This window comes from Ostrea edulis, chromosome 5, assembly GCF_947568905.1.
Source record: "Ostrea edulis chromosome 5, xbOstEdul1.1, whole genome shotgun sequence".
NCBI classification, from domain to species: domain Eukaryota; kingdom Metazoa; phylum Mollusca; class Bivalvia; order Ostreida; family Ostreidae; genus Ostrea; species Ostrea edulis.
In genome coordinates, this window is record NC_079168.1 from 92309100 (window position 1) to 92332633 (window position 23534).

The 23534-nt window shown below is 36.4% G+C and overlaps 2 protein-coding genes and 1 pseudogene across 9 annotated transcripts in view; 2 read left to right on the forward strand and 1 right to left on the reverse strand.

Annotated features, from left to right (window-relative positions):
• The window catches only part of LOC125649365 (sodium/potassium/calcium exchanger 2-like), a 71044-nt gene that overhangs the window by 28000 nt on the left and 19510 nt on the right, over positions 1–23534 (forward strand). For all 7 annotated transcript variants that reach the window (XM_056139306.1, XM_048876857.2, XM_056139307.1 and 4 more), the window contains 3 exons: positions 8970–9825; positions 19667–19775; positions 20875–21155. In XM_056139306.1, coding sequence (XP_055995281.1) covers positions 9028–9825; positions 19667–19775; positions 20875–21155 — 1188 coding nt within the window. In that variant the 5' untranslated portion in view covers positions 8970–9027. The remainder of the gene's footprint in view (positions 1–8969; positions 9826–19666; positions 19776–20874; positions 21156–23534) is intronic.
• Positions 64–5846, forward strand: LOC125675849 (uncharacterized; annotated as a pseudogene).
• LOC125675878 (P2X purinoceptor 7-like) lies at positions 5101–7510 on the reverse strand. Of its 2 annotated transcripts, XM_056139314.1 has the most exons (4): positions 7070–7510; positions 6466–6687; positions 6165–6323; positions 5101–5333 (listed from the first exon to the last, which is right to left on the reverse strand). In XM_056139314.1, exons 1-3 carry the CDS (start codon positions 7291–7293, stop codon positions 6170–6172), a joined length of 600 nt encoding a protein of 199 aa, XP_055995289.1. In that variant the 5' UTR covers positions 7294–7510; the 3' UTR covers positions 5101–5333; positions 6165–6169. The 2 variants fall into 2 exon arrangements, with proteins under 2 accessions (XP_055995289.1, XP_055995290.1); XM_056139315.1 differs by lacking the exon at positions 5101–5333 and having other exon boundaries at positions 5713–6323.

The following is a 23534-nucleotide window of genomic DNA, read 5'->3' on the forward strand; positions in this document are numbered from 1 at the left end:
AAACTTATGAAGGGATTGGAAAAAAAAGAAGCCAGCATTTGAATGGATGTCTTAATTTTTAAAGTGTCTATGAAGTCAAAATACAAGTGTATGTTTTTTGACGCAGTTTAATAAATAAAAACGATATGTCGAAAAATTACGTTGATTTTCTGTTTAGTAAGCGAGATATAGGTCAAAAAATGATCTTCGCTCGAATGCACACCTTTACGACATCTATAACGAGGCTGTTGCTGGTATTCCGGACGTGACGTCACAACACATGTTTGGCGCAATCTGAGTTTGTTTATATCGTGGAGGTAATCGTGGAAGAATGACTGCTAAAGTATCTGGACGTATGTGTGTTGTTGCAGGCTGCAACAATAGACCATCAGACAGTGTTTCCGTGCACGTTTTCCCGAAGGAAGAGCGACAGCGTGCTGCGTGGACTCGTTTCGTAAAACTTACACGTGCTGAATGGAGTGGTCCGTCCAATTACACCGTGATTTGTTCCGCACATTTCAACCCCGATTGCTTTGAACCCCAGTATTCCTTGATGAGGGAGTTTGGTATGACGGTCAAGAGACGTTTGTGTGCAGGATCGGTACCGTCCATCTACCCCAAAAGAAAACGGGACAACCTCAACGAGGCATTCTTGTCGTCCCCAACCCCAGAGCGCTCGGTTGTAGCCAAACGGGAAAGAAACAGGGTTTGTCTTTACTGATACAATTTTCAAACTATCAAAGATATCATTACAAGAGAATCTTTACCATGATTAATCTTGAAATACAGGCCAATAGAAACTGGGGGCATCCATTTTGCTATATAGCATTAAAGCAGTATATACATTATGATTACAATTGAAAACCATAATTAGAGTTAGACTTGCAACACATCGTGGGAAAATTAGGAATATGAAGTACATTCTGGCAAATGTTCAGTATATATACATGTAATATTCCTTTGGCAAATTAATGGTATATTTACTATCGATTCCTAACATTTGTATTGTATATTTTAGGTTCTAGCTGAATTACTTGGTCCTGATCAAGCCACTGAGGAAAGAGAAAATGAGGGCATGGATACAGGATGTATGATGGTAGCCGCAGACACTCTGGGTCCATCTGGTCCAGATCCAGCTACATGTGTAAGTAATAACTAAAGGGATGGGGAGAGGGGTTAAAGTCAGTATTTTAAAATGAGTATGTGTTGATCTCTATATGATTTAATGAACAACACTACTATTTACTAAATTGATATTTCCCATATCAGTTCATGTACATTTGGTACCATTACTCGATTAGGTATTGTGTGCATTTATGATCGGGTTCGGGATCTTACAATCTCGACACCATGAATACACAACCCAGACAAAGCAAGATGTTTGTGTTGAGGTGTATTTACTAAGGTTTATTTGCGTGTGTTGACAATTAGACATTGTAATTCATCTGCCTTATCACTCGTCTCATGAAATATATTTTCTTTTATCAGAATCAACATGAAGAAAAAAAAACCACATCATGCCAGACAACAGGCCCTCGTGCAAGAAGTGTCAGAGTGCAAGTATCTGCAAATTTGAAAGAGAAAGGTATGTTTCTGTTTTGATAGAGTTTGTTTTCCAGTTATTAAACTGGATTTTTATGTTTAAATTTTTAGCAGCAATTTTCATAAATATATTGTCAAATATAATACAGTACATTAAAAAAAATATGAATATGATTAATAAGAGGTGATTATTTAATTAAAAGATGCATGCAAATCTATGATTATAAACCAATTAAAATGTTAGAGAATGTGTAGGTCACAGACAGTAAACTCATTCTCTCTGTCTTTTATCAAGGTGTTCAAGCAGAGCTACAACCAAGAATGAGGAGTATCGGAGTGCAGTTTAATGGGAGAGATGATATCCCAGACTCGCAATCAGCACAAAAACCTGCTTTGACACATGACTCCTCTAGTAGTGACCAATCTATGGCTACTCCTTGTGACAGTGAAGCTGCCTCCATGTATGAACCATCAGGCTCCAGTTCAGATGAATCACGGCTTGATATGGAGTGAGTTTAGTTATTTATTGATAGAGACAGGGCAATTACCATTACATTTAGGGCAAAGTTTTGGTAGTTAAATATTTGCTTTAAATTTTGTGGTCAATATCCTCTCCTCATGAACACGTTTAGTCTAATTCTTTCAAATTCAAATTTTCAATGAGAGTATTTGATATTCTAAAATATTCGAAGTTTATTAATTAATATACATATAATTTTAGAAAACGAAGCTAGAAATTGGTTTGAATGAAATATCTATGAAATTATTGAATATCTCGTGTGTTTTATTTATCTTAGGGGTAAAGTACCACACAACCCTTTAGAAGAAAGGAAGTTCATTGTGAGCGAAGCTCAGCTACTTGATCTGTTCAACTGCTGCAAGATGTGCCATCGGTTTGCCAGAGCAGATGTGCAGCAGGTAGTTGGGACCATGGTCCGGATTGTTACGGAGTGTATGTTTTGTGGATACTCCTGGCAGTGGTGCAGTCAGCCATCCATTGGAACCATACCAGCTGGGAACCTTGCCCTGTCTGCCAGCATCCTGTTTTCTGGAGCCCTGGCAGCAAAGGTTTTACGTGTCCTGCAGTGTATGGGGATTGCCACCATTTCACGGAGAACCTTCGCCACCCATCAGTCCTCCATTTTGTTCCCTTCCATTGCCCGTGTATGGAACAGCCAACAGATGGAGTATGTTAGACGATGTCAGCAGAAGGGACAGCCCCTTGTCATTGGTGGGGATGGTCGAGCTGATTCTCCTGGTCACTCTGCCAAGTATGGCTCATACAGCACCATTGACTTAGAGGAAGGCATTGTCATCGACATACAGCTAGTTCAAGTAAGAGTGAAATAGTGCATCACATTCCTATAATTCAAGTTTATGTATCATATATTTTGTGCAGTTCAGTTCTTAATAGTTTGTTAAAATGTACTTATTACAAATTTAACACACTTCTTTTATTGTTATTTGATTCATAAAGTTGATCTTGATTTACAGAGCAATGAAGTGAAGAACAGCAATGGCATGGAAAAAAAGGGACTGGAACGGGCTATTCAATGGCTACAAGTCCACGAGTTACAAGTTGGGACCATCGTCACAGACAGACATCTCCAAATCCAGAAATGGATCAGAGAGAACTTGCCCGACACTGTGCATTATTATGATGTCTGGCATGTAGCTAAAGGTATACCACAGTTATCATTATGATAATGAATTTGATTTAATTATGTTCCCCAAACAAAGTTTGGGAACATATTGAATTTGATTTGATTTTGGCATTGTTTTTCACTTATTCAGTTTTACTTGTATTGTTCAATTGTCCTGTGTTGGAGATAAAGATTGTAATTGTAATCAAAAGATTTGTATAGCGCCCTATCATCATTTATTTAGTTCTCTAAAGTGCTTTACGATGTGCACATACATGTGAATAAAATATGCATAGTGTCAGAATTAAAATGCTTATTTATTATTATTAATATATAGCGCCTACTGTAATGATATAATTAATGATATAATTGCCCTAATAATGTATAAAACAACCCTTAGGAATAATAAATTACACAGAAAGGACATAAGTATGATAACAAACTACATTTGAAATAGCAACTGAAGTTGTTGTTTTTTTGGGTTTTTTAATGGGGTTTAGCTGGAATTAAAATTCTCTGCTTTATTGTTTGTTCATTTATATAAAAAATTCAAGACATCTTTTCACATTTTAATTAAAATATTTCAGGCCTTAAGAAGAAAATTGTTGCAGCATCCAAGCTTAAGGACTGTGCAGAGCTGGTCAAGTGGTGCAAGAGTCTGACCAACCACATGTACTGGGTTGCGGCCTCCACACCAGATGGGAATGGAGAGGTGATGTGGGCCAAATGGGAGTCAGTCGAAAACCACATCCACAATGTCCACACCGGCCACAACACTTTATTTCCAACATGTGCCACAGCACCCTTGAAGGCAATGAGCAGAAGAAGAAGTGGTTGAAAGCAGGTAAAATATTCTACTCATTTGATTTATACTTCCAATTGATAAAGAATACAAAGATATTCTATGGATTGATGCAAAGCTACCTATTCACTTTGTAATATTACAACTGAGTAAACAAGTTTTTAGCTTTTAAAATAATTTGTTTTCTTCTTTCTGGATAGGATCAAAAGCCAGTGAGAAGATGTCAGATCTGATACTCTCCAAACAGATGAAGAAGGACATCCCGAAGCTTTCCCCCCTCTTCCAGACTTCCCAGATTGAGGCGTTCCACAGCACCATCAACCATTTTGCCCCAAAGATGGTTTCATTTTCATACCATGGCATGTATTGTAGGTGAGCATGCATAATAACAAATATCCATAATATTATTTCAAACAAGAAATGACCCCCCCCCCCCCCCCCCCCTTCCCCGCTATATTATTTTGTACCTGGTAAATCATAAAAATTATGATTAGATTTTTACTACCAAAAATATACATTATATTATAGGCTAATGATGGCTGCCATTCACTACAGTGAGAATGCATCCAGGTCACAAGCTACTACTAGAGATGGTGACCTGCAGTACAAGATAAGTTTCCCAAAATTTAAGCAGGGCGACTATAGTGTTCGGAAGGTTACAGTGGAGCCTACATACGGTACCTATCACATAATCAGTTTCTTATGGTCACTTAGGCCAAAATATATATATGTTGGTTTCCACTTTCACCTCAACATTTTTAACGGTAGGTAGGTAGGTTGTTGGTTTTTATTATATGTTGAATTATTCTTATGCCCCAGAGATTGAAGATCGAAGAACCTTCGTGCATTGAAATTCAGTCAACTTCAGCCGGTGCTAGTAATATGCAATTTCCGAGTTGCCCAATAGTTCTTTCCCTTTGTGCAACTCTTACGCACAGCGAGATGCAGCATGAATGTAAACTTAATACAAAATTTATGTTGGTAAGGTAAATTAGGGTTTTTGAAAGTTCAGGTAGGTAGTGCGTCCCAATATACTGTCATGGATAATCCGATGAATCCATTTTTAGGGTTGGACAATAAAGTGGAAACCAACATACATTTTTTAGCCTTATCAAGACAAGTAGAAATGAAATCATGACTAACAATTGTTTATTGATATATAACAGTATTGTACAGTACAATAAAAAAAATAACATTAAAAGCAAAAGAACTTTAAATATGTATGTTTCTGATCTTCTTTAACATTTCAGAATACACATCAACACTGATGAAGGAAACCGTAAAATCAGCTACTGCGACAATGCTGGAACCCATTGCCTGCCTGCCGTCAGTGAAGCCACCTCCTCTGTGCAGCGCATTCATGCACCCTGAAAAAGAAGAGGCAGTGTGTAATTTCAAGTCACGGTTTTGTAGGAAGGAGACAAGTGTGTGACAGTTTCGACCTGTAGTAACTAGTTGGACTTGATAGGAAATGACATTGTATATATTGCTATAGATAGATTAGTTGTAAACTTTCCTAGTATATATACAGTGTTTAGTTATTGTAAATTGATAAGTTAGCATATTGTGTATTTTACTCTAGTGACATTTTGTAGAGACTTTGCTTGTATATAAACTCCTGTCCCCTCTTACCCTATCCCTCGACTCTTTAATGGGAACATGAAAGCAGGGTCCACATCCCGTTCCATGGTTCAAATTTATTTTTGTAGCTGATACTTTCCTTTTCATAACTTTACAGTGAAAAGGTTTCTTTTTTCAGTTTGTCAATATTTTAGTAGCATAATGATGATTAATAACAGAGGTGTAATTAGCTTTTCATATCCCAATCACATGTACTGTGAATTTTGTTTTTTCTCGAATAATGATTACTACAAAATTTAGTTTGTTTTGTTTTTTGCTATTTTCCGCCACACTCAACAATATTTCGGTTATCTGGTGACGCCCAGGTTTTATTGAAGAGACCACCGACCTTCCGCAAGTAAACTGGGAAACTTTCTCACTTACCGGCGCGAGCAGGATTCGAACTCGCGCCGACCAGAGGCTGTGTGATTTTGAATGTGATGCTTTAACCACTCGGCCACGGAGACCCCCAAAATTGAGTAATTTCAAGGACTTAGATTTTGATTTTTCAGCTGTATCAAATTGTAAGTAGAGAACTAGGGCTGAATTTAAAATGAAAATGCATTTCTTGCACATACCTGCATTATTGTGGGTCCCTGAAACCCTCATAGTCTTCAGATGGAAATGCAGCTCTTATCTTTTGAACAGCACAAGATGGTAAGGGGACTCTGACATTTTTCCCAAGGTAGCCCCAGCACCAGCGCACAAGTTGTCGATATGATGTATATCTGTTCCTTCTGTGAAAGTTTGTATACATTAGAAAACCACTTATTTGTATAAACACTTATGAATGTGTTCATGTACACCTTTGTTTCCTGACTATTTAAAATGAAGTAAAGATAGGATGATTATAAAATGAAATACAGTAAAAGTTCTTACTCTTCAATGCTGGTCTGTAATTCTCCATACTGGGAGCGGTACTGATAGTAGGCTGTCTCAAGCACATACACATCTAGGCACACCGATGAGAATCCAGGATGCTGAGTGATGCAGGAAAGCTTTCGGTCGGATGAATCCTTTTTGCTGTTGACTCTGTCAATTTCACAACAGCAGATGCTCTCCCTCTGTGTAGGCATTAGTACACAGTATCCACAAGTACACCTACAAATCATATAGTTATACCCAAATTCCGTGTCTATGCAAGTCTAAATATTTATCTTTATTTACAAGATTCTATTATTAACGGTATTTAGTATTTTTGTTACTTGTTATGGACGTAACTCACAAATCTGAAGCCAATAAACAATATATATTAGAAAATATACGGCTTGGATACACGACTATCCGCTTGTCCATTAGATATATACTGTATACCCTAGATAGAATGTTCTATCGTTAAAATGATTTAAGCAGTTAAAAACAGATAAAGAAACGAATTTTTATATTCGTTTATTTAGAATGTACCACTTTTTGAAAACTAATATTAAAGTTTTGGAGTAGAAAAAATTGTAAGCAGGCTATATCAAAGTTAATTTCAATATACCAATCGGTGTTGTCCAGTCTCGGCTGATCTTCGTCGCTTCCCCCAAGTGAGGAATCTTGCTCGCTTTCATTCGATTCAGAAGCCTCAGGTTCAAACTGGTAAGGAACAATGTCCTGCAGGTCTTCTCCGTCGCTATCGTCACAAGATGAGACTTCAAACGATATGTGAAGTCCGATGTCGGAAGAAGTTGACGATCTGCTATCTCTATGTCTTACGTTGGGCATTTTGAAACTGATGTGTTGTGACGTCACAGACCCCAATCGCTATATATAGTAAAACCGGAAGTGCCGCTGATTGGTTTTGAGCAGGTGCGAAAATCGGCAATTTTAACCGTGGATATCTCGCTTATAAAGGCACTTAGAAGCGTGAGACTTTCGAATCTGTATTTTATTAATAAAGATACATCAGTTCAGACTAACTTATATTTTGACTTCATGGACACTTTAATGCAAAAATTCAGTCAATGAAATGATTTACACAATTTCTGAGTTACTGTCACAATTTAATCAAATCCCAATATGGATGATATTCCTGCTTCTCTGACGATTTCAAGTTTTGTTCACATGTAATCAAAGAGCTTTGTCAGCCATTTCACTCCAAGTGGCTTCATCCGGGTGAGCGATAGATCGACCTTCACCTCGTCAATTACGGAAGATGCGCTCAGCTGATCACACATCTGTGCTGTGTACCATTTTTCAAAAAACAATTTTGCACTTTTGTTTACACTCAAGTAAATATATGCATATCACTGTTTGTTATTTTCACCTTTCATAATAACGTAAATAAGTCTATTTGCAGAAAGGGTTGCAGTGAACTCCTCCAGTATATCAGCTGGAAGGGAAAGAACGATCCATCTGAAGCATCAGCAAATGTAGCTGTAATGCAAAATAATTAATATCAATAATTATTTTCAAAGTTGAAAACAGTCATAAATCATGTATCCTTACAAGTATGAGTAGCTCAGGTATAATTATACATTGATTGATACAAGAAACGTGGCCCATTTAATTAGCTTGTCAGTTATTAAATAAACAATGAGACTTACATGCCTGTTATCTGGTGCTTGTTGGGTGGGGGGTGGGGGGGGGGGCAAAGCATATTATTGCATGTACCTGTATGCTATATAACTCTATTACAAAAACAAAGCTTTATATTAAATTTATGCTGATTTATTTTTCTGTGATTCAGAAATTGTTGCAAACAAAGCAGAAATTGGATACACGCAGAAAAAAACCTGAAATACTATAATACTATAGTGTTTGTATTTCATATGCCTTGTGGGTTACTGAGACTACATCTTTCATAAAATAATAATTCATTACTTAATTATCAAACATGAATTCCATAATTTGTTGTATCCAATTACAAATTCCCATTCTATTGATTTAAGAGACTATGACTGTTTAGGAGGAATATGTTGAAGAAAACTTCTGAAGTTGAGAAATTCTTTGGATTTGGTTTTATTTTCCAATATTTATCAACCAAAGGGTTATTCTTCAACAGTTCCGACAATTATTCCTATTCTTCTACTGTGATATTTGTAACATGTACAAGACAATATTACACCATTGCACATGTCATCACAGTATTTAAAATCTCCAATAAATCTCTTGATGTAGAAAAGTTCTTTGATGTCAAGGGGTAAAGTGGAAATTTCACACTAGTGGTTAGTGGGGAGGTGCTTCTTGGTGATACACTGTAAACTACCAAATCTGTTTTATGTATGAAATAAGTTGAGCTTATCAGAAGAGTAGATGTTTCTGTATGAAAGAGTTCTAACTGCAGTGTGACAACCTGATTTTAGCATATATAGTCTGCATTTACTTTTCATTTTAAACTTTTTTGTCTTGCATGTTAAAATTTCAAAATAATTTTACTAATTCTATTTCTTTTATTTCAGAGAGTGTTTGATAAAGATGTAATTATTCAAAGAAAGCAGTCCATCGTAACACAACAATATGAATTTAGACATTGTTATGAGGAGACGGACCCGCAAGTTGCGGTTGTGCATTTTAGTTTCTGGACTTCTTACCTGTTATGTGGGTAGCTTCCTAGTGCTAAACAGAAATTCCTTATTTGATACCGCTCAGACAAATGGCCTTCAAGTGGAAGGGATAGAGCTGCTCGTCCCTGGACAGAGACAACTTCTATCTACAAATTCCTCTTCAAGTGATGAGGCCCTTTACTTTGAGGATGCCTTCACAGAAGAACAGTTAAAGCATGGAGCTGTGATTTTACATGTGATAGGGATGATCTACATGTTTATAGCATTAGCTATTGTCTGTGATGAGTTCTTTGTACCCTCTTTAGGAGTCATAATCCAGAACTTTGGAATTTCAGAAGATGTGGCTGGTGCAACATTTATGGCTGCCGGTGGCAGTGCACCTGAGTTCTTTACAAGTCTCATTGGAGTGTTCCTAGCAAAAAGTAATGTGGGAGTAGGAACGATTGTCGGATCTGCTGTATTCAATATTTTATTTGTTATTGGAATGTGTGCTCTGGTCAGCAAGGATGTTCTTGCCCTAACATGGTGGCCCTTATTCAGGGATGTGACATTTTACAGTATCGACCTGTTACTATTGATTATTTTTTTCGTCACAGACCAAAAAATCTACTGGTATGAAGCATTAGTTTTGTTTTTTTTATATATTTGTTATGTAGTTTTTATGAAATTTAACCATAAGATAGAGAGGTGGGTGAAATCCAAGCTGCCGAAGAAGAAAACCAGAGTGGGAAGTTCTAGTCAAATTATAGAGGTAAGTAAGACCTTAATTTGAAAACTTAACGTGTATATAAATGCATTTAAGATTTGTAATTCGATCATTAGTCTTGGATGACACAAATACAAGTATTTTTTTCTCTATCACAGTCACATGTGCAATTATTGCATGATATGCTGATATGCAATATTAGAATTAATTATTGTCCCTTTGCAGAGTTAGGGGTCAATTACATACCATATAATTAATTGAATTACAATTACTCTGCCAAAATCTTCCCTTACAATGACAGCAATTTACAAATGTAATTAACTAAATTACCATTACTTTGCTAATTAAGTAGTTAATTAGATTAATTACATTTTTATCAGTTTTCAAAATTTTATTAACATATTGGCTTATATATTATTGGTAATGAATATAAACCGTGGATTTGTGATATGCTGCTAAATGTCAGTGAATATTTTTTTATGTAATCCTGTTTTAGGTGTTCAGGGTGTATCAGACCAAAATGTGAGAAATAATTCAAAATCTAATTACGTCAATATACATGGGAATAAAAAGAAAATACACGTTTATCATCTTATCAATTCTAATACATTGATATTTCCTTGGTAACCCTAAATTAATCACTGGTGGCCAGAGAGCTCAGTTGGTAGAACACCTGACTGGAGATTCAGGAGGACCTGAGTTCAAATCCCAGTCTGGTCCGTTGCATTTTATCCCTTATGTTAGCTCACCAAATCTGAAAGCTCAAGTGAGCTTTTCTGATCACCTATTGGTCTGTCTGTCAGCTTTTCACATTTTTGACTTCTCCAAAACCATTAGACCAATTTCAACCAAACTTAATAAAAAGTATCCTTTGGTGCAGGGGATTCAAGTTTGTTCAAATGAAGGGCAACACCCTTTTCCAAGGGGAGATAATCACAAAAATGCCAAAATAGGATGGGTTCATTTAAAAAAAACTTCTTCTCAAGAACGACCAGGAAAATTGAAATTTACATGAAAACTAGATTCAAGTTTGTTCAAATCATGGCCCCCGAGTGTAGGGCGGGGTCACAATAGGGGATTAAAGTATTACAGGAATATATAGGGAAAATCTTTAAAAATCTTCCTTTCAAGAACCACTGAGCCAGAAAAGTTTACATTTACATGAAAGCTTTCCTGACATAATGCAGATATAACTTTGTTAAAATCATGGCCTCTAACTGTAGGGTGGGGGCCTCAGTGGCTAAGCGGTAAAAGCATCATGCTCAATATCACATAGCCTCTCACTTCTGATTGGCATGGGTTCGAATCCCGCTTGCGCCTGTAAGTGCGAAAGTTTCCCAGTTTACTTGCAGGAGGTCGGTGGTCTCTTCCCAGGTACATTGTATCTGGATTATCTCTTCCACCAATAAAAACTGGGCGCCACCAGATAACTGAAAAATTGTTGAGTGTGGCGGAAAACAGCAGAGCAATCAATCAATCTAAGAGTAGGGTGACATTAGGGGATCAAATTATATAAGGAAAATCTTTAAAAATCACTGGGCCAGAGAAGATTATATTTACATGAAGGCTTCCTGACATTGTGCAGATCCAAGTTTGTTAAAATCACGGCCCCTGGGAGTAGGGTGGGGCCACAATAGGGGATCAAAGTGTTATATGCTGATAAATGGGAAAAATCTTCAAATATATCCTTTGAACTATTTAAGCTAGGGCTTTCATGTTTGTAAGGTATCTCTTTGGGCTAGTGATGTACTTGCCAGGTTACAGCAGATTAAGTTACATAACGACTAGGGGAGAATCTCCCTCTAGTAAAGGTATGTGAAATTTCTGAGACAAATCCTGCAATTAGAACAATGATGGGATGAAATGCAAACACAATACATTATGTACCTATCAATTTATAATGGTAAAATTAACAGTAGCAAAAGATATGTCATATCTTAAATTATAATGAAAATTTTTTATACGCCCGTCTTTAGAGCAATGTCTGTACGTCCATCCATTTGAGGTTTTCAGTTTCTAATTTCATTTCTCTGTCACATATCAAGTTGCAACTTGCGATGTAGCTTCTTTGTGGATTGCTCTAGATCATATGTTGCAATTTGATCCTTTTCAAACTGCCACAGTGGTCTAGAGGTTAGAGTGTTTGCCCCGCTTGAGGAAGATCAGGGTTTGAATATCAGCAGTGGCAAACCTACTGTAAGCCATTAAAACAGGTAGTGACAGTTCCATCGCCAAACGTTCAGCCTCAGGTGTGAATGTCACGGGTCCTCTGAGATTACCCGAAAACAGATGTCCCGTGTCACAGTAGTTGTGGCACGCTAAAGAACCCTCACTGCTCAGTGTCCGTAAGCGCCGAGCATAAGCTTAAATTTGAAGCAATTCACCGGTCTTACTGACGTCTCCATATAAGTGAAAAATTCTCGAGAAGGACATTAAACAAGATACGACACCATGATCCATTTTGACCTCTATTGCTGGAGTTTTGCTCCCTTATTAGCTCACCTGAACTAAAAGCTCAAGTGAGCTTTTCTGATTGCCTGTTGTCCGTCCTCTGTCCGTTCGTCTGTCTGTAAACTTTTTTTTTTTTTTTTTTTTTTTTATACATTTTCGACTTCTTCTCCAGAACCACTGGGCCAATTATAACCAAACTTGGCCAAAAGCATCCTTGGGTGAAGGGTTTTCAAGGTTTTTTTAAATGAGGGGCCATGCCCACTTCAAAGGGGTGATAATCACAAAAATAGGATGAGGTCATTTAAAAATCTTCTTCTCAAAAACCACTGAGCCAGAACAGCTGAAAGCTTCCTGACATAGTGCAGACACAAGTTTGTTAAAATCATGGCCCCTGGGGGTAAGATGGGGTCACAATAGAGGATCAAAATTTTACATATAGAAATATAAAGGGAAAATCTTTAAAAATCTTCTCAAGAACCACTGAGCCATTGCAGATTCTAAATTGTTAAAAATCATGGCCCCCTGGGGTAGGATGGGGCCACAATAGGGGATCAAAGTTTTACATACAAATATATAGGAAAAATCTTGAAAAATCTTCTTCTCAAGAACCACTGAGCCAGAAAAGCTGAGATTTATATGAAAGCTTCCTGATATAGTACAGATTCTAAATTGTTAAAATCATGGCCCCTGGGGGTCGGATGGGGCCACAATAGGGGTCAAAGTTTTACATACAAATATATAGGGAAAATCTTGAAAAATCTTCTTCCCAAGAACCACTGAGCCAGAAAAGCTGAGATTTATATGAAAGCTTCCTGATATAGTACAGATTCTAAATTGTTAAAATCATGGCCCCCGGGGGTCAGATGGGGCCACAATAGGGGGTCAAAGTTTTACATACAAATATATAGGAAAAATCTTGAAAAATCTTCTTCCCAAGAACCACTGAGCCAGAAAAGCAGAGATTTATATGAAAGCTTCCTGATATAGTACAGATTCTAAATTGTTAAAATCATGGCCCCCCCGGGGATCGGATGGGGCCACAATAGGGGGTCAAATTTTTTTATATTTTTTTGGGTTTTTTTTTTTTCGCTTTTTTTTTTTTTTTTTTGATATAGTGCAGATTCAAGTTTGTTAAAATCATGGATCCCGGGGATTGAATGGGGCCTCAAGGGGGGCATCAAAGTTTTACATACTTTATAGGAAAAATCTTTTAAAATCTTCTTCTCAAGAACCACTGAGCCAGAAAAGCTGAGATTTATATGAAAGCTTCCTGATATAGTGCAGATTATAAATTGTTAAGATCATGGCCCCCGGGGGTCGGATGGGGCCACAATAGGGGGTCAAAGTTTTGCATACAAATATATAGGAAAAATCTTTAAAAATCTTCTTCCCAGAACCACTAAGCCAGAAAAGCTGAGATTTATATGAAAGCTTTCTGATATAGTGCAGATTCAGGTTTGTTAAAATCATGGCCCCGTGGGGTAGGATGGGGCCACAATAGGGGATCAAAGTTTTACATACAAATATATAGAGAAAATCTTTAAAAATCTTCTTCTCAAGAACCATTGGGCCAAGGAAGTTCACATTTACATGAAAGCTTTCTGACATAGTGTAGATTCAAGTTTGCAAAAACCATGGCCTCCAGGGGTAGGTAACCCTAACCCTAACCCTAATCCTTCTCAACAATTTTTAATTTTCGTTGATGTTTTAAATATTTACAGGTTGTTGAACTTTGTCAAATTGGGGAAATATTTTACACACAGAACTCTTGGTTTGTCTATCTACTTCTTGTCACAGTTTTAAGCTAAAACCCTTTATTCATATTATAAATGCAAAGAAAGTATGTCACAGCCTGATGATGGCAGTGATACTACCTGAAGCAAAATTCTACAAATTATGGCTTAAGAAAAACAACCTATGTAAGCATTTTCGCGGGTGTATCATGTACCATTTGCGACACTCTTGTTATTATAAGGGATGATATATATTTTTTTCAAATTACTATAAATATCCTTTATATATTGATTGGTGTGCAAAGTTCTGTGGTCTAAATTAAATTACTAAGCCCATGGGACTACTGATCAAGCAAGATTCAATTCGATTACTAACTATGGACTCCTGTTAGTGTCAAATCCTGCCATATACACATGTACTACCATTAATGAAGAAATCTTAATGTTTATATGTCTTGATTACAATCGGCAGATGTTTCAGAGATTCATTCAGCATCATTCAGTTCTAATTATACATGTATTAGCATTTCCCATGTTTTGCCTTTGAAATCTTTACACATTGTAATGATAGCCATTTCTTCATGAATGCGCTGCAGTTGTAAACAATGTACGTATGAATATACAGAACTGCATAATAAATATAGATATAGTATATGTCTATTTTAACGGCTGGAAATTCCAACAGAAATGAAAGTAAAGTATGATTATAAGATTGAAAGTACATGTGATATGAACTGCAGTGTGCTTCCTGAAGTATGCTAGTGTGAAGCTTCACTGACATGTATTTTCAAAAATTAAATTTATATCTTAATTGAACAGATACATTAAGTCATGAGCAACAAACTATAACTCTACCTCCATTTATAGAATGGCTTAATAACAATATAAACATACATATGGGCATGGTCAATAGTGTCTTCAGCAAGAAATATTTGTGTTTATTTTTATTTTCTTTGCACACTATACTGTATCTGATGGAGGGATGATTAATAGGATTTTTGTAAAGCAAAACATGAATGTGAGTTTTATTATGAAGCTGACATCACACATGAGGCCTGCCACTTTAAGTATAAAGGTATCTTGCTGTCAACAGGAATTCGCCCGCTCTTTTTGTAGGCTGTTGTATTATATTGACAATTTCTTTTATACCCAGTCACACATGCGGCCTGTTGTCAAACGTATGTTGGCTTCATATTGTCTTCAGACCACTGAACTCGAGTTCAAGTTATAGAGCACACATATTGTATGTAATGCTGATGAGAGAGAAAAAAGTAATTTCAACACTATGTCAAACATTTTGTACTTCACAAAAACCATCCAAAGGTTGACTATTAATAGTTAATTTGTATGTTAGTTACGAGTTCTGTTTTTAATAGAGGATTTACTGTCTCTAAGACATTGATTTTTTGGCTTACTGCTCAATATGTCATATTGATCACTAATTTCAAACTGTACCATACTGAAGAAGCATCAGCAAGAAAAAAATCTATACTGCTTTCATGTATTTATTAAACTTTTAATGAAAGCTCAGACTGCTTGCAGTGTGCTTTCAATATTTTCCTGTGTATTGAGGGATAAATTGCTAGTCATACCACTGTTTCAAATTATCGACAAGTTGCATTTTGTAATTCAATAAGTGCACATGTTGGGTTTTAACATTGAAGGTCGGTGTGGAACACATACTGTAAAGTCATGATTTTGAAGCATTATTTTGTTGTAAAAATGATGGTGGGTTTTTTTGTTGTTGGGGTTTTTTTTTGGGGGGGGGGGGGGGGGTGTTGATGTTCAGTTTATTTTATATGCATTTTTAAATCGTGTGACACACAGATATTACATAGTAATTTTTTTAATCCATTCGTTTGGCACTTGCAGTTTAATTGGTGTATAGAGATGTACAGCAGTGGGATACTGTTCAGCTCACCAGGCTTCATTTATATTTAAATAATAAAATGTCTTCTTTGGTTTGTTAAACATCGAGGGTCACAAAAATTGCAGAAAAAATGTTTAACCTGCGTTAATAGCTAGGTTATGCAAATTTTTCTGCAATAGTTACAACCGTCATCTCCTATTTAACAAACCAAAGAAAGACATTTCATAATTCATATTTTTCTGTATTTTCAGCTCATCTGAGTTAAAAACTCATGTGAGCTTTTCTGATCACCTTTTGTCTGTCCATAAGCTTTTCACATTTCCATTTTCTTCTCTAGAACCAACGGGTCAATTTCAATCAAACTTGGTACAAATTATCCTTTGGTAAAGGGGATTCTTTTATTGAAGAGTCGTGCTCCTTCCAAAGGGGAGATAATTAAAAAAAGCAAAACTAGGGTGGAGTTATTTAAAAAAATCCTTTGAAAAACCACAGTGGCAGAAAAGTTGAAATTCACATAAAAGCTTTGTGACATAGTGCAGATTCAAGTGTGTTCAAATCATGGCCCCTGGGGGTAGCATGGGACCACAATAGGTGATCAAAGTATTACATGCAGATCGACATATACTAGTAGAGAAATCTTTTAAAAACCACTGGGCCAGAAAAGTTGAAATTTACAAGAAATCTTTCTGACACTGAGTAGTTTCAAGTTTAATCAAATCATGACTCCCTGGGGGTTAGGATGGGGCCACAATAGGAGATTAAATATAGAAATAAAGTTATTGTAAATTTCATGATGCATGGTATAGGGGTTCTGATTTCATGGCGGTACCAAACTTGGTGTATATATAGTGTATATGTGTAAAACATTTAAACAGCTTTTGATACTAAATTGAAACTAAATAGATATTAAGAAGGAGTAGGTAGTCCTTTACCAAAATTGTAAACTTCATGATCATAAAGGGTTTGGTTCCAGGGTGGAGCCAAAATTATTATAGTGATTATTGTCTCTATTATTTGAAAGACTTGTTAAAATTTGCTGATACGTTTAGAGTATAAAAACTAAATGCATAAATTAGGAAAAGCAGAAGAGAATGTACCAAAATTGCGAATTTTGCAACCCCAGGGTTTTTACTCTAGGATGGGTCTAAATTTATCATACTATGTAAAGCCTTTCATCAGTATAGACACTTTTGAGGGCATTGAAGTTTTAAGAACACATCTTGTTTTATACTTTTACTGAATATTGGAATTTGGATTAGATATTCAGAACAGGTTTAGATATTCAGAATACTCTAGGTGACCGATAAAGCCTGTGGGCCTCTTTTTAAAAGACCCCACCTCATTTTTGCATTTTTATGATTATTTCCCCTTTGAAGGGGGCATTGCTAATACTCAGGTGACCGATAGAGCCTGTGGGCCTTTTTTATGCCCCTTTAACTATAGTTGGGGGCATATTGTTTTGTCCTGATTATCCTATTTAAGGTAGCAAGGAAAACCTAACCTATTCAATATCTCCTGAAAGTAGGGATTTTATATTTTTGCTTATAGATTCTCTATGGCAAGACCTTTCATTTGATACCATATAGTTCAACCTTGTGACCTTAACCTTGAAGTGTGACCTACTTTAAACAAAACCTACCCAATGCAATATATCCTGAACTACTTAAAGTGGAGCTTTCATATTTTGTATATAGATTTCTTATGGAAAGATTTTTAGACAAGTTGCAACGAAGTTGAACTCGGCTATTGGTTTGGTGATGTGGGCGGGCGGTTGGGCGTCAACAATTGGTTTCCGGATGATAACTCGAAAAGTTTACAATCTAATCAAATGAAACTTTGATATATTGTTGGGTACCAAGTAAGGAAGACCCCTATTAATTTTGGAGAAAAATGGTCAAAGGTCAAGGTCACAGTGACCGAAAATAGAATGAAAATTTCAGAAAAATTTGGTTTCCGGATGATAACTCAGAAAGTTTAAATCCGAATGAAATGATACTTAAAGATATTGTTATGTACCAGGTAAGGAAGACCCTATTGATTTTGGAGAAAATAGGTTCAAGGTCACAGTGACCAAAAATAGAATTAAAATTCCAAAAAAAATTTGGTTTCAGGAGGATAACTTGAAAAAACTTAATTTGAATCAAATGAAACTTATATATATTGTTGGATACCATCAAAGCAAGGCCCCTATAGATTTTGGAGAAAAAAGGTCAAAGGTCAAGGTCACAGTGACCGAAAATAGATTGAAAACTTCAGACAAATATGGTTTCTGGACAGTAACTCGAAAAGTTTAAAACTGAATCAAATGAAACTTGGTTATATTTTTGGATAGCAGGTTAGGAAGACCCCTATTGATTTTGGATAAAAAAGGTCAAGGTCACAGTCCTGAAAAGAGATTGAAAATTTTAGAAATATCTGGATCTGCATGATAACTCTAAAAGTTTAAATCCGAATATTCACAATTATAAATATGCTACATCATTCCTGACTTTACATTGTATCCCATGCAACTCGGCTCATGCACCCCTGGGTGCATATATTGATTTTTCATTTCTTACCATGATCTTTTACCTCTACCTGCTCAAGTACAGCAAGGTCATTGAAATAAGTTGTTATGTCATGACCCTTTGGAACTAGGTTGGGGCCACAGCATGGGGTCAAAAATTTTCATAGGAATAGACTGAACAAAAATATCTTTTTAAAAATCACAACAGCTGAACAACAGAAGGGCCAGAGTGACTGGGGAGCAATGTAACCCATGGGCCTCTTGTTAGGTTACAAAAGAGATAAAATTGTTATCTAGGTCTCATCTGGGGTGCATGGGAATTCAAACACAACACCCCTTTTCAGCCTCATGGTCTACTGAAATACAACTCTAGGCAAATTCATATACAACCCTAATTAGACCTAGATCTTTTGTATATTTCATAGAGATTCCCACAACCAGCTAATGCATGTTATTTACTTTCTCAGAACAATTTTTTGCATTATTTAATTAGCACAATAGATGGTTTTCCATTGAAGCGATTAAGCAAGAGTTATTTCCCATTGGCCGCCATATTGTAGGTTAACATGCCCAGATCCCTTCATTATTCAACCAAAATCAGCCTTGTTATTCTGGTCACTGAGGTGGAGATAAACTATTTTTCTTATTAATATACATTTGTTAATGCATCTTTTACTTCATAATTGCAATATTGCAAAGATTTAAAGATTCCCCCCCCCCCCCCCCATATATTTCTGCCTTACATGTTTGAAATTGGTTGCCCAAAGAGGAAAATCCACCAGTTTGACCTACAAGATGGCGGCCAAGGGGAATAACTCGGGGTCAAAATATGTCATATGAAAACCATCTATTCCATGTTAAAATGTATAATCATCCTGGATCAATGCCTAGATATCAACAATCTGCAACATTTATTGAGAATTACAGTTTTAGGGACATAATGATATTAGAGATCACAGATGCCACTTATTGAAGCATTTCATAGATCATATCAAATTGAGGCTTGTTTTTAGTCAACAGATAGCCACCTTATTAATTAGTTGGCTTAATATCATATATATTAGTCAGTGAAATTTTTCATCCAATTCAATGATTAGCAAATAATCTTAAAATACTGGCTTAAATGATGCTTTGGTAGGTAAATCAAAGTTTATCAGATGTTTTGATTGGAAAATTATTTTTCTGTTCACAAAATTTTGTTGAAATAATGTACATGTATTGGTGTCATTCAAAACTGAAAACATATTGCAGCTATATCATAGTGATTTGTTAATTCTTTGGTTTTGAAGTAATTTTTACATCTTTATAAATCAATCATTGTTTCAGAAACCAGAACGAGTTCTAAGTGTGCCAATTTTACATTCTGGAGGAAACCACTTCAGGCCAGGAATATTGGAACTAATAATTCATCATATAGACCCGATGCATAAAGACAGTGAGTCTGTGTTAATATTTAACAGAAATATTGATTGCACATAAACTGTTAGTTTAGATAGTTCAAATGCCTGGGTGAAAGCCACAATTAATGAGGGGAGAAAATCTATGACATCCAATTGTTACAGAAATCTGTTCATCATAAAGAAGGATAACAAATGTCCAGCAGGATTTTGTGTAGGTCTAGTGGTGAAGCTGTGTGATTTCACACAGTGTAATACGATGTCATTACTGATACAAACTGAACTGAAAGTTCATCATTAGGCATGGCAAGGTGGAAATTTAGAAAGATTTTTGAAACACTTGTGTCCCATTCGGTAGCAAATCCCTTATGATTGTACACTTATTGATCTTCGACTTGAAAGTAGGATATAATTCTGACAAAGTATGATATAGATCGGACAGCAAGGCTGGACTTTCACCTTTATGAAACTTCATGTACAGTTGGAAATAATGGACAGTCATAAAGATAGCAAAAATGCAGTTGAATCAAACTCTTATGAAAAAATTTAAATGTCAGAATGACTTAGATTTACCAAGATTTGTTACATAACAGCAACCACAACCCCAAACACTTCATATGATGTTGGTTTGGACTATATTATACAGTAAATCACTTTTCATCTGTTGTGTAAAGTTGCTTTTATGTGAAAAGACATGAAAACTTGATTGCTACTTCTTCATTCTGATGTATTGCAGTAGTGCTGCCTGGGTATCGGATAGGATATTCCTCTTGACAGATGAATTGTCCCAATTATTGTCATAAATGCATGTATAAACATTCAGTAAAATATTACTTATCATTTTAGATCTTGTTTCCTATCTGGTGAAATCGGGATTAAAGCATTAGGCTTGCCTATCTGTATAAGATTTTTCTTGATGATTTTACAATGAAATAATTATTGTTGCAATTTTTCACAATAGGGCAATGTTTATTATGCATGTCTTAAATTTTCTTCCATTTAATTTTGTTAAGCATGTTATAGCTCCTTAGACACATCTTCATTCGTTATTATGTGTACAAAGTGTTTTGAAACATTGTTTAAGTTGACCATGCATTTAAAACCGTTACTGATGAAGTGGTGCATAAATATTTGCAGGTAAACCTCATAATAAGGCAATGCACTTACATGCAATAGCAACCTTGAAGGTCATCATAGGAACCACTCACACGGATGACCCAAATGCTGTACATGTGGATAAGGACAATAACACCATACAGGCCAATGGCAAAGAAGCCCTGACACCAGTAACCAATGGCAATGCCATAGATCAGGATGAGAGAAATGGAGATGGAGTTCTGTTGGCTGTGGATGGAGTAGCCAATCAAAATACGGATGTTGCGTCCGGCTCTGGAGACAAAGATACAAAGAAAGAGGAAGTATGTAGTTGTATATTATTTTCCTTTGGATGATATACAGTATAGAATCTGCATCATTAATGTTATTCCTTACTACAATTATTATTGAAAAAAAATTAGGAATTATTTTTGACAGTTTGATTACGGAGGTATACTACATTGTCATAATGGCTGACTTCCTTTTAAAACATAAATGAAAATATAGATATCAGCAATATTTGTATTTTCCTATTAAATCTAATCACCTGGCTGGGTAGCTCAGTCGGTTAACATGTCGACTGCTTATCTGTAGATTGTGGATTTGAGTCTAGCAAAGGTTTTTAATTTTTTTCAGATTATTTTCTACTAAAACTGTATTTTTTGACAAGACAAAGTAAATTTGAAAGTTTTCATTTTCAAAATATTATTGTACATATCATCCACTTTTCATTCATATCAAATTTATTCATCCTTAATTCCTTTTTATACGCCTGCATAGAAATGTAGGTGTATTATGCTACACCGCTGTCGTCCATCTGTCCCATTAACTTTGTCTTTGCATCTCCTCTTAAACCCTTTAGGGGATTTTGATGAGACTTAGTACAAAGAAAGATCACAATGTGGAGCTGTGCATATTGCAAGGGGAATGCTGTCCAATGTTTTTTAAAGGAGTTGTGGCCCATGGACTTAATTTTTTCTATTCAAAATACTTTGTCTTTGCAACTTTTCCTAAACCTTTAGAGGGATTTTAATGAATTTTGGTACAAAGAAAGATCACAATGTGGAGGTGTGCATACTGCAAGGGGAATGCTGTCCAATGTTTTTTAAAGGAATTATGGCTCTTGGACATAGGGGGGGGGAGTTCTATTCAAAATACTCTGTCTTCGCAACTCCTCCTACACCCTTTGGGAGATTTTGATGAGACTTAGTTCAAAGAAAGATCACAATGTGGAGCTCTGCATATTGCAAGGGGAATGCTATCCAATGTTTTTAGCTCACCTGAACCGAAGGTTCAAGTGAGGTTTTCTGATCGCGTTTTGTCCGTCGTCTGTCTGTCTGTCCATCTGTCTGTCTGTCTGTTAAACTTTTCACATTTTCGACTTCTTCTCCAGAACCACTGGGCCAATTTCAACCTAACATGGCCAAAAGCATCCTTGGGTGAAGGGCTTTCAAGTTTGTTCAAATGAATGGCCGTGTCCCTTTCAAAGGGGAGATAATCGTAAAAATTCAAAAATAGGGTGGGATCATTTAAAAATCTTCTTCTCAAGAACCACTGGGCCAGAAGAGCTGAAATTTACCTGAAAGCTTCCTGACATATTGCAGATTCAAGTTTGTTCAAATCATGGCCCCCAGTGGTAGGATGGGGCCACAAGGGGGGATCAAAGTTTTACATACAAATATATAGGGAAAAACTTTAAAAATCTTCTTCTCAAGAACCACTAAGCCAGAAAAGCTGAGATTTACATGAAAGCTTCCTGACATAATGCAGATTCAAGTTTGTTCAAATCATGGGCTCCGGGGGTTGGATGCCCGGGGCCACAAGGGTGATCAAAGTTTTACATACAAATATATAGTTAAAATCTTTTTCTCAAGAACCACTGAGCCAGAAAAGCTGATTTTTACATGAAAACTTTCTGACATAGTGCAAATTCAAGTTTGTTCAAATCATGGCCCCCGGGGGGTAGGATGGGACCACAAGTGGGGGGGGGGGGGGTTCAAAGTTTTACATACAAATATAGGAAAAATCTTTAAAAATCTTCTTCTCAAGAACCATTGGGCCAAAGAAGTTGACATTTACATGAAAGCTTTCTGACATAGTGTAGATTCAAGTTTGCAAAGGGTAGTTTGGGCCATAATAGGGACTAAGGTTTTACATGCAAATATATATGGAAAGTCTTCAGATATGGGCCAAGGTGACTCAGATGAGCGATATGGCCCATGGGCCTCTTGTTTAAAGAAATTATGGCTCTTGGACATGGGGGGGGGGGGGGGGGGGGGGGGAGATAGTTCTATTCAAAATACTTTGTCTCCGCAACTCCTCCTACACCCTTTGGGGGATTTTGATGAAACTTGGTACAAAGAAAGATCACAATGTGGAGATGTGCATATTACAAGGGAATTTTATTTTAACGGTACTGTCAAACAAATGTTAAACAGCGACATTGATGGAAGTCACCTCAGCAGGCATATCATGTTTAGCGGTGCCGTATTTTTAGAGATCCACTTTAAAATGCAAAGTTGAGTATAGAACTAATTGGGGATCATACTCACACTGTCTGGGTAGCGTAGTGGTTAATGCGCTCACTTTTCACCACTGCCTGAATTTGATCACCATGTTTGGCAGTGGTTGTATGTGAGAGGGTATGGTGGTCACCCGCTCAGACATGTGGATTTCCTCTGGGTACTACGGTTTCTTCCTAC

Coding starts and splice junctions, on each gene's coding strand:
- LOC125675878 (XM_056139314.1), bottom strand. CDS start 7,293: ATGCCCAACGTAAGACATAGAGATAGCAGATCGTCAACTTCTTCCGAC. Junction 6,688..7,069: donor AGACTGGACAACACCGATTG/GTATATTGAAAT, acceptor TATGATTTGTAG/GTGTACTTGTGGATACTGTG. Junction 6,324..6,465: donor TTACAGACCAGCATTGAAGA/GTAAGAACTTTT, acceptor AAACTTTCACAG/AAGGAACAGATATACATCAT.